This window comes from Salvelinus alpinus, chromosome 4 (assembly GCF_045679555.1).
Source record: "Salvelinus alpinus chromosome 4, SLU_Salpinus.1, whole genome shotgun sequence".
NCBI lineage: Eukaryota > Metazoa > Chordata > Actinopteri > Salmoniformes > Salmonidae > Salvelinus > Salvelinus alpinus.
In genome coordinates this window covers 24,120,677-24,131,793 of record NC_092089.1, presented here as the reverse complement: position 1 = coordinate 24,131,793, position 11,117 = coordinate 24,120,677, and the positions used below count along the sequence as shown (strand labels likewise).

General features: G+C 41.4%; 1 protein-coding gene across 10 annotated transcripts in view; it reads right to left on the bottom strand.

Annotated features, from left to right (window-relative positions):
- Positions 1-8,108: 8,108 nt before the first annotated feature.
- The window catches only part of ptk2ab (protein tyrosine kinase 2ab), a 159,553-nt gene continuing 156,544 nt past the window's right edge, over positions 8,109-11,117 (bottom strand). For all 10 annotated transcript variants that reach the window (XR_011674541.1, XM_071396157.1, XM_071396152.1 and 7 more), the window contains 3 exons: positions 10,913-11,068; positions 9,220-9,300; positions 8,109-9,000 (listed from right to left, as the gene is read on the bottom strand). Coding sequence is in view for 9 of the 10 variants with exons in the window: in XM_071396157.1 (XP_071252258.1) it covers positions 8,782-9,000; positions 9,220-9,300; positions 10,913-11,068 (456 nt within the window). In the remaining variant the exon portion in view is untranslated. The remainder of the gene's footprint in view (positions 9,001-9,219; positions 9,301-10,912; positions 11,069-11,117) is intronic.

The window sequence follows — 11,117 nt, the reverse complement described above, 5'->3', positions numbered from 1 at the left end:
TATTACCATTAGTATACACACACACTCACACTAACACCCACACACTCCCATACACACACTCACGACCACGCACCCACCCATCACTTATGCTGCAATGCTAACCCTGCCTACAGGTACTGTACACCCTGCTCATTGTACATGTGGTGCTGACACTGACCCTGACACTGACCCTGATACTGACACTGACACTGACCCTGTATTGAGCTTACATTCTCCTGTTTTCTTTCTCTCTCTCTTACATTCTCCTGTTTTCTTTCTCTCTCTCTTACATTCTCCTGTTTTCTTTCTCTCTCTCTGATAGCTCCTGTGTTTTTTTGTTATACTATTTTGATATTGAATACTGCACTGTTGGGAAGTTCTTGCAAGTTAACCACACATGCAGTCATAGAAAACACAGGGCACCAGTGACTTTCCACTTTAAAAGAAAAGCTGTGATGTAATACATAATCATTGATTCATTATAAACCTAGATTTACAAAGCCTTGAATATCTCTAATCTAAAACCAATTTAATGTTAGTTGGTACAAGTAACAGGACTTGATCACGTGACTTACATGAGGAAAAGATAGACATACAGTGAGCTCCAAAAGTATTGGGACAGTGACCCATTTGTTGTTGTTTTTACTCTCTAATCCAGAACTTTGGATTTTAAATGAGGTTAAAGTGCAGACTGTCAGCTTTAATATGAGAGTATTTTCATCCAAATCAGGTGAACCGTTTAGAAATTACAGCACTTTGTGTACATAGCTCCCCATTTCAGGAGACCAAAAGTATTGGGACAAATTCACTTATATGTGTATTAAAGTAGTATAAAGTTAAGTATTTGGTCCCATATTCATAGCACGCAAATGACTACATCAAGCCTGTGACTATACACATTTGTTGGATGCATTTGCTGTTTGTTTTGGTTGTGTTTTGGATTATTTTGTGCCCAATAGAAATGAAAGGTAAATAATGTATTGTGTATTTTTGGAGTCATTTTAAATTTAAATAAGAATGGAATATGTTTCCAAATACTTCTACATTAATGTGGATACTACCATGATTACAAATAGTCCTGAATGAATCATGAATAACGATGAGTGAGAACGTTATAGCCGCACACTGTATGTTGTTCTGTGTTGGCAGGAGATAAGAAAAGCATGATGAAACAGTGTGCCAGTTTGACTGACTGTCAGAGAGAGAAGGACAATGCTGGTTTGGATCCCTCCAGAAGGCAATCAGGTGACCTGCTGTAGTACTGGTCTGTGTAACAGTGGGGCTCCTACCATCCACATCCACACAGCTCTCCTGCTTCTGCCAATAGGTGTCCTTTCTCTCCTCAGCAAATATTACAGATAGACCTAGATGTTATATGCTGAATTTCCACTTGTCATTAAATAAGTATTAGCTCCATTGTTTGGTGATGACAAGGAGTAGGCCCTACTAGGAGTGGAATGCTAGCTACTGAAAAACAGACTGGTACCCAGGCTAGTGTTGAGACACACAGCTCTGCAGTGGTACCCAGGCTAGTGTTGAGACACACAGCTCTGAAGTGGTACCCAGGCTAGTGTTGAGACACACCGCTCTGAAGTGGTACCCAGGCTAGTGTTGAGACACACCGCTCTGAAGTGGTACCCAGGCTAGTGTTGAGACACACAGCTCTGAAGTGGTACCCAGGCTAGTGTTGAGACACACAGCTCTGAAGTGGTACCCAGGCTAGTGTTGAGACACACAGCTCTGAAGTGGTACCCAGGCTAGTGTTGAGACACACAGCTCTGAAGTGGTACCCAGGCTAGTGTTGAGACACACAGCTCTGAAGTGGTACCCAGGCTAGTGTTGAGACACACAGCTCTTAAGTGGTACCCAGGCTAGTGTTGAGACACACAGCTCTGAAGTGGTACCCAGGCTAGTGTTGAGACACACAGCTCTGAAGTGGTACCCAGGCTAGTGTTGAGACACACAGCTCTGAAGTGGTACCCAGGCTAGTGTTGAGACACACAGCTCTGAAGTGGTACCCAGGCTAGTGTTGAGACACACAGCTCTGAAGTCACCTTTCAGTGGGAATGGAAGCTGTTCCCTCCTGTTCTAACCAATTTGAAATCTCCTCAACTGTCAAATGTTCTGCTTGGTTTCTTTCAACAGATACTTTATTTTTTATCAAAAACGACAAGTGAACCCCCACTGAAAACAGAATCATCCCACATTTCATCAGAATCTGAGTGTCAAAAGGATATGTTTGATGAGTTAACACAGCTCTACCCTGTGTTGTGTAAGGGAGGTTAAACCTCTTTAATGCTTGTATAATGCAAGATCTCTTTAAGGCTGTATAGCTTCTTGCATTCCAGAAAGTTCCTGCTTGTGTATGTGTTTGTGTTTGTGGGTGTGCAACACCACACCATCTGGGCAGACAGCAAAAGGTGCTTACATCAGAGAAACTGTATCCTGTTGTTTACACACCTAACTAGAAGACTAGAATAAGCAACTGTTGTTTACACACACCTAACTAGAAGACTAGAATAACCAGCTGTTGTTTACACACCTAACTAGAAGACTAGAATAACCAGCTGTTGTTTACACACCTAACTAGAAGACTAGAATAACCAGCTGTTGTTTACACACCTTACTAGAAGACTAGAATAACCAGCTGTTGTTTACACACCTAACTAGAAGACTAGAATAACCAGCTGTTGTTTACACACCTAACTAGAAGACTAGAATAACCAGCTGTTGTTTACACACCTAACTAGAAGACTAGAATAACCAGCTGTTGTTTACACACCTAACTAGAAGACTAGAATAACCAGCTGTTGTTTACACACCTAACTAGAAGACTAGAATAACCAGCTGTTGTTTACACACCTAACTAGAAGACTAGAATAACCAGCTGTTTACACACCTAACTAGAAGACTAGAATAACCAGCTGTTGTTTACACACCTAACTAGAAGACTAGAATAACCAGATGTTGTTTACACACCTAACTAGAAGACTAGAATAACCAGCTGTTGTTTACACACCTAACTAGAAGACTAGAGTAACCAGCTGTTGTTTACACACCTAACTAGAAGACTAGAATAACCAGATGTTGTTTACACACACCTAACTAGAAGACTAGAATAACCAGCTGTTGTTTACACACCTAACTAGAAGACTAGAATAACCAGATGTTGTTTACACACCTAACTAGAAGACTAGAATAACCAGCTGTTGTTTACACACCTAACTAGAAGACTAGAATAACCAGATGTTGTTTACACACACCTAACTAGAAGACTAGAATAACCAGATGTTGTTTACACACCTAACTAGAAGACTAGAATAACCAGATGTTGTTTACACACCTAACTAGAAGACTAGAATAACCAGCTGTTGTTTACACACCTAACTAGAAGACTAGAATAACCAGATGTTGTTTACACACCTAACTAGAAGACTAGAATAACCAGATGTTGTTTACACACCTTACTAGAAGACTAGAATAACCAGCTGTTGTTTACACACCTAACTAGAAGACTAGAATAACCAGCTGTTGTTTACACACCTAACTAGAAGACTAGAATAACCAGCTGTTGTTTACACACCTAACTAGAAGACTAGAATAACCAGCTGTTGTTTACACACCTAACTAGAAGACTAGAATAACCAGCTGTTGTTTACACACCTAACTAGAAGACTAGAATAACCAGATGTTGTTTACACACCTAACTAGAAGACTAGAATAACCAGCTGTTGTTTACACACCTAACTAGAAGACTAGAATAACCAGCTGTTGTTTACACACACCTAACTAGAAGACTAGAATAACCAGCTGTTGTTTACACACACCTAACTAGAAGACTAGAATAACCAGATGTTGTTTACACACACCTAACTAGAAGACTAGAATAACCAGATGTTGTTTACACACACCTAACTAGAAGACTAGAATAACCAGCTGTTGTTTACACACCTTACTAGAAGACTAGAATAACCAGCTGTTGTTTACACACCTAACTAGAAGACTAGAATAACCAGCTGTTGTTTACACACCTAACTAGAAGACTAGAATAACCAGCTGTTGTTTACACACCTAACTAGAAGACTAGAATAACCAGCTGTTGTTTACACACCTAACTAGAAGACTAGAATAACCAGCTGTTGTTTACACACCTAACTAGAAGACTAGAATAACCAGCTGTTGTTTACACACCTAACTAGAAGACTAGAATAACCAGCTGTTGTTTACACACCTAACTAGAAGACTAGAATAACCAGCTGTTGTTTACACACCTAACTAGAAGACTAGAATAACCAGCTGTTGTTTACACACCTAACTAGAAGACTAGAATAACCAGCTGTTGTTTACACACCTAACTAGAAGACTAGAATAACCAGCTGTTGTTTACACACCTAACTAGAAGACTAGAATAACCAGCTGTTGTTTACACACCTAACTAGAAGACTAGAATAACCAGCTGTTGTTTACACACCTAACTAGAAGACTAGAATAACCAGATGTTGTTTACACACCTAACTAGAAGACTAGAATAACCAGATGTTGTTTACACACCTAACTAGAAGACTAGAATAACCAGCTGTTGTTTACACACCTAACTAGAAGACTAGAATAACCAGCTGTTGTTTACACACACCTAACTAGAAGACTAGAATAACCAGCTGTTGTTTACACACACCTAACTAGAAGACTAGAATAACCAGATGTTGTTTACACACACCTAACTAGAAGACTAGAATAACCAGATGTTGTTTACACACACCTAACTAGAAGACTAGAATAACCAGCTGTTGTTTACACACCTTACTAGAAGACTAGAATAACCAGCTGTTGTTTACACACCTAACTAGAAGACTAGAATAACCAGCTGTTGTTTACACACCTAACTAGAAGACTAGAATAACCAGCTGTTGTTTACACACCTAACTAGAAGACTAGAATAACCAGCTGTTGTTTACACACCTAACTAGAAGACTAGAATAACCAGCTGTTGTTTACACACCTAACTAGAAGACTAGAATAACCAGCTGTTGTTTACACACCTAACTAGAAGACTAGAATAACCAGCTGTTGTTTACACACCTAACTAGAAGACTAGAATAACCAGCTGTTGTTTACACACCTAACTAGAAGACTAGAATAACCAGCTGTTGCTGTAGAACGAGACGACCAATTCAGTTAGTCTGTATCTTTTACCCCAGTTTCATCTCATTCTCCACACACGTACACATCAATCAATCACATTTATTTATAAAGCCCTTCTTACATCAGCTGATGTCACAAAGTGTTGTACAGAAACCCAGCCTAAAACCCCAAACAGCAAGCAATGCAGGTGTAGAAGCACGGTGGCTAGGGAAAACTCCCTAGAAAGGCCAGAACCTAGGAAGAAACCTAGAGGAACCAGGCTATGAGGGGTGGCCAGTCCTCTTCTGATTGTGTCGGGTGGAGATTATAACAGAACATGGCCAAGCTGTTCAAATGTTCATATATGACCAGCAGGGTCAAATAATAATAATCACAGTGGTTGTAGTGAGTGTAACAGGTCAGCACCTCAGGAATAAATGTCAGTTGGCTTTTCATAGCCGATCATTCAGAGTATCTCTACCGCTCCTGCTGTCTCTAGAGAGTTGAAAACAGCAGGTCTGGAACAGGTAGCACGTCCGGGGAACAGGTAGCACGTCCGGGGAACAGGTAGCACGTCCGGGGAACAGGTCAGGGTTCCATAGCCGCAGGCAGAACAGTTGAAACTGGAGCAGCAGCACGACCAGGTGAACTGGGGACAGCAAGGAGTCATCAGGCCAGGTAGTCCTGAGGCATGGTCCTAGGGCTCAGGTCCTCCGTGAGAGACAAAGAAAGAAAGAAAAAGAGAGAGAGAATTAGAGAGAGCATACTTAAATTCACACAGGACAGACAGGAGAAATACTCCAGATATAACAGACTGACCCTAGCCCCCCGACACATAAACTATTGCAGCATAAATACTGGAGGCTGAGACAGGAGGGGTCGGGAGACATACCAAGATCACATGTTTTGTATATGCTTGCATAAGATCGTTTGACTATATAAGCCTTACACCTCAGAGTGCATAACTGACCAGCTTCGTTATTGCAATTTTTATTAATAAAGATTGATTGTTCGAAGAAATAACAGTCTGTCTCACTTGGTTAGAATTTCCACAACAGTTGTACATGTTTTTTTTGGTTGTTTTTTTTACAGTTGATCATCCAACTCATGAAAGAAACATGAAGACTCTCTCTTTATTCTGCTACTCAGTATATCCCTTTCCACAGAGAATTCATTATGCATTCATTCATTTGTTTGTCATTTCATTTGTTTATCATTTCATTTTTATATGTCATTTCAGTCGATGCACTGAGATGCTATTGATGCAGTTCACTCACCTCCAACGCTGACTGCAATCAGAACATAAAACAATGCCTGGAGCCTCATGACACTTGCATGACCACTGAGGATAAAGCTGGTGAGGGAACCAGGAGGAATAATACACCTTGTTGAATAGCTTAGGGACTGGCTGTAGCCAAGATCAATATCCAGATCAATATCATGACTTTACATGTTAAAGTCAGTCAATAGGTGTCCTCTCGCTTCTAAGCAAATATCACAGATAGACCTAAATGATAAGCATGGTAACTTGTCAGTAAGCTATGAATAAGACTTATGTAGTAGCTGATTAGTATGAGAAGTACTGCTGAGATGACCCTTTAAGGTATTCATTCATTCCTGTTGGTGTTAAATGGGAACATGTGTTGATGAAATGTGGAGAAGTTTAAAATATGAATGTAAATCTATTAAACTATTGGAAAAATGATTCAGCTAAACACCAATAAGGAAAATAAATGACATGCTACACCATCCTTAGTCTGTCATTCATAAACACAGGAAAGCACTGTCACAGCTTAGTCTGTCATTCATAAACACAGGAAAGCACTGTCACAGCTTAGTCTGTCATTCATAAACACAGGAAAGTACTGTCACAGCTTTGTCTGTCATTCGTAAACACAGGAAAGTACTGTCACAGCTTTGTCTGTCATTCGTACACACAGGAAAGTACTGTCACAGCTTTGTCTGTCATTCGTAAACACAGGAAAGTACTGTCACAGCTTTGTCTGTCATTCGTAAACACAGGAAAGTACTGTCACAGCTTTGTCTGTCATTCGTAAACACAGGAAAGTACTGTCACAGCTTTGTCTGTCATTCGTAAACACAGGAAAGCACTGTCACAGCTTTGTCTGTCATTCGTAAACACAGGAAAGTACTGTCACAGCTTTGTCTGTCATTCGTAAACACAGGAAAGCACTGTCACAGATTTGTCTGTCATTCGTAAACACAGGAAAGCACTGTCACAGCTTTGTCTGTCATTCGTAAACACAGGAAAGCACTGTCACAGCTTTGTCTGTCATTCGTAAACACAGGAAAGCACTGTCACAGCTTTGTCTGTCATTCGTAAACACAGGAAAGCACTGTCACAGCTTAGGCTGTCATTCGTAAACACAGGAAAGCACTGTCACAGCTTTGTCTGTCATTCGTAAACACAGGAAAGTACTGATACAGCTTTGGCTGTCATTCGTAAACACAGGAAAGCACTGTCACAGCTTAGGCTGTCATTCGTAAACACAGGAAAGCACTGTCACAGCTTTGTCTGTCATTCGTAAACACAGGAAAGTACTGTCACAGCTTAGGCTGTCATTCGTAAACACAGGAAAGCACTGTCACAGCTTTGGCTGTCATTCGTAAACACAGGAAAGCACTGTCACAGCTTTGTCTGTCATTCGTAAACACAGGAAAGTACTGTCACAGCTTTGTATGTCATTCGTAAACACAGGAAAGCGCTGTCATTCGTAAACACAGGAAAGCACTGTCACAGCTTTGGCTGTCATTCGTAAACACAGGAAAGCACTGTCACAGCTTTGGCTGTCATTCGTAAACACAGGAAAGCACTGTCACAGCTTTGGCTGTCATTCATAAACACAGGAAAGCACTGTCACAGCTTAGGCTGTCATTCGTAAACACAGGAAAGCACTGTCACAGCTTAGGCTGTCATTCGTAAACACAGGAAAGCACTGTCACAGCTTTGGCTGTCATTCATAAGCACAGGAAAGCACTGTCACAGCTTTGGCTTTTTGTCATCATTTTATTTAATCCGTTATTTTCTCCTATTTGACAAGATGGCCGACTGAGCCAAGACAAAATATATCCCAGTGTTTGTGATCCTCCATGAATCACTATTGAGCTTGTGACAAGTGTTAACAATGAAACAGACATGTTAGACGTAGTGTGAGGAGTTCAGTGTTCTGTCTACTAAAGCATATAGGTTCCAGTTCAGTTCTGTTGTCCACGTCATCCTCCATATGTCCTCTGGGGGGAGCAGTTTCTGAAGTGTGCCTCCTGATTCTTCTTCAGATGAAATCTGGGACTGTAGGAATTCACAGTTAGTCAGCCGACACAAATCGGTGCAGCATAAAATAAAATAACTCTTCAAAGATTCCAAGTCTATAAAAAGGAGTGGTGTGTTGGGGAGTGAGGGTCAGAGTGGTCGCTAGTCTGCCTGGTGATGCCCCTGGAGTCCAGTCCATATGACGGTCCTGTAGAAGCAGTGCCCCGTTCAAATTCCTTCACAGTGCAATCTTCCTCATTCCTCCCTTCCTTGAAGTAATCACTGATTAGACATGACAGAACAGGTGAACAAACCCAAGGACGCCCCCACACGGCTTCCATCTGTCCAGACAGTCATTCAGCCAGAAGCTTTGAGTTGAGTCAGTTCATCCACACCCTCCTCCCCCAGCGCTAGTGAGGTGGCGGCCGGGCCTGGCCCAACATCCTGAGCCGGCTCTGGTCGATGACGTCTAGAAGGTTCTTGGCGTCTACGGCCAGGGCGTGGGCGGCCGTCAGCATCTGTTTCTTGTAGTCCTGCTGCAGGCTGGTCATGACGTACTGCTGGGCCAGCTTCATCTTGTTGATCAGCTCCGCCAGGTCAGAGTTCAACAGCTTCTGGGCCATCTCCACCTTTAAGATAAGATAGTACTTGATTAAAACATAAATGTTCCATATATTATTATTATTATAATATATTGAGAGATAAAATAGAAATAGGTTCAGTGAATGAACAGGGTGCATATATTCCAGTATTATGTAACTAATTAAAACAAAATGACCTGTATAAGAGAAGGCAGAGGGGACTAACATAGTACTGGATCAGAAATGGCCCATGCCTGGTTAACGTACCTCTCTGTGTGTGCTAGCTGGAAGTAACGTGATTGTTTCATCCACTGTGGCCAGGAGTGTTCTTAGTGCCAGACCCACATCCTGAAACACAAATATTCTCATATGAACCAATCCGAGAAATCTGCTCTGTCCCGTGTAGCTTAGTTGGTAGAACATGGCGCTCGCAACGCCAGGGTTGTGGGTTCAATTCCCACAGAGGACCAGTATGAAAATGTATGCACTCACTACCGTAAATCTCTCTGAATAAGAGCATCTACTAAATGACTCACTACTGTAAGTCTCTCTGGATAAGAGCGTCTGATAAATGACTCACTACTGTAAGTCTCTCTGGATAAGAGCATCTACTAAATGACTCACTACTGTAAGTCTCTCTGAATAAGAGCGTCTGATAAATGACTCACTACTGTAAGTCTCTGGATAAGAGTGTCTGCTAAATGACTCACTACTGTAAGTCTCTCTGGATAAGAGCGTCTGCTAAATGACTCACTACTGTAAGTCTCTCTGAATAAGAGCGTCTGATAAATGACTCACTACTGTAAGTCTCTCTGGATAAGAGCATCTACTAAATGACTCACTACTGTAAGTCTCTCTGGATAAGAGCATCTACTAAATGACTCACTACTGTAAGTCTCTCTGGATAAGAGCGTCTGCTAAATGACTCACTACTGTAAGTCTCTCTGGATAAGAGCGTCTGATAAATGACTCACTACTGTAAGTCTCTCTGGATAAGAGCGTCTACTAAATGACTCACTACTGTAAGTCTCTCTGGATAAGAGCGTCTGCTAAATGACTCACTACTGTAAGTCTCTCTGGATAAGAGCGTCTGATAAATGACTCACTACTGTAAGTCTCTCTGGATAAGAGCGTCTACTAAATGACTCACTACTGTAAGTCTCTCTGGATAAGAGTGTCTACTAAATGACTCACTACTGTAAGTCTCTCTGGATAAGAGCGTCTACTAAATGACTCACTACTGTAAATCTCTCTGGATAAGAGCGTCTACTAAATGACTCACTACTGTAAGTCTCTCTGGATAAGAGCATCTACTAAATGACTCACTACTGTAAGTCTCTCTGGATAAGAGAGTCTGATAAATGACTCACTACTGTAAGTCTCTCTGGATAAGAGCGTCTGATAAATGACTCACTACTGTAAGTCTCTCTGGATAAGAGCGTCTGATAAATGACTCACTACTGTAAGTCTCTCTGGATAAGTGCGTCTGATAAATGACTCACTACTGTAAGTCTCTCTGGATAAGAGCGTCTGATAAATGACTCACTACTGTAAGTCTCTCTGGATAAGAGTGTCTGCTAAATGACTCACTACTGTAAGTCTCTCTGAATAAGAGCGTCTGATAAATGACTCACTACTGTAAGTCTCTCTGAATAAGAGCGTCTGCTAAATGACTCACTACTGTAAGTCTCTCTGGATAAGAGCGTCTGCTAAATGACTCACTACTGTAAGTCTCTCTGGATAAGAGGGTCTGATAAATGACTCACTACTGTAAGTCTCTCTGGATAAGAGCGTCTGATAAATGACTCACTACTGTAAGTCTCTCTGGATAAGAGCGTCTGCTAAAGGTAAAAAAGGTCAAATGGATAAAACATTTCCAAAAAGAAGGAAACGTAAGCGTTTTGCTACAATGAACCCTGATGATTGAATGTGGAGATAATGAACACTGTGTCTCTCCTACCTTGACCATTGGCACGTATTCCTCGGGAGGAGCAGGCTGAATTTTACTGGACATCTCTATGACAGCCTTCACCAGGCCTGTGACATTCTCATAGACCTTGTCATTAGAGCGGTCCAGGTTAGCAGTGGGGGGTGGGCTGATCTCCTGAGGCTGGAGCTGAATGAAGGACAAAAATACACTGTGAGCAGAGATGGAGAAATAACAG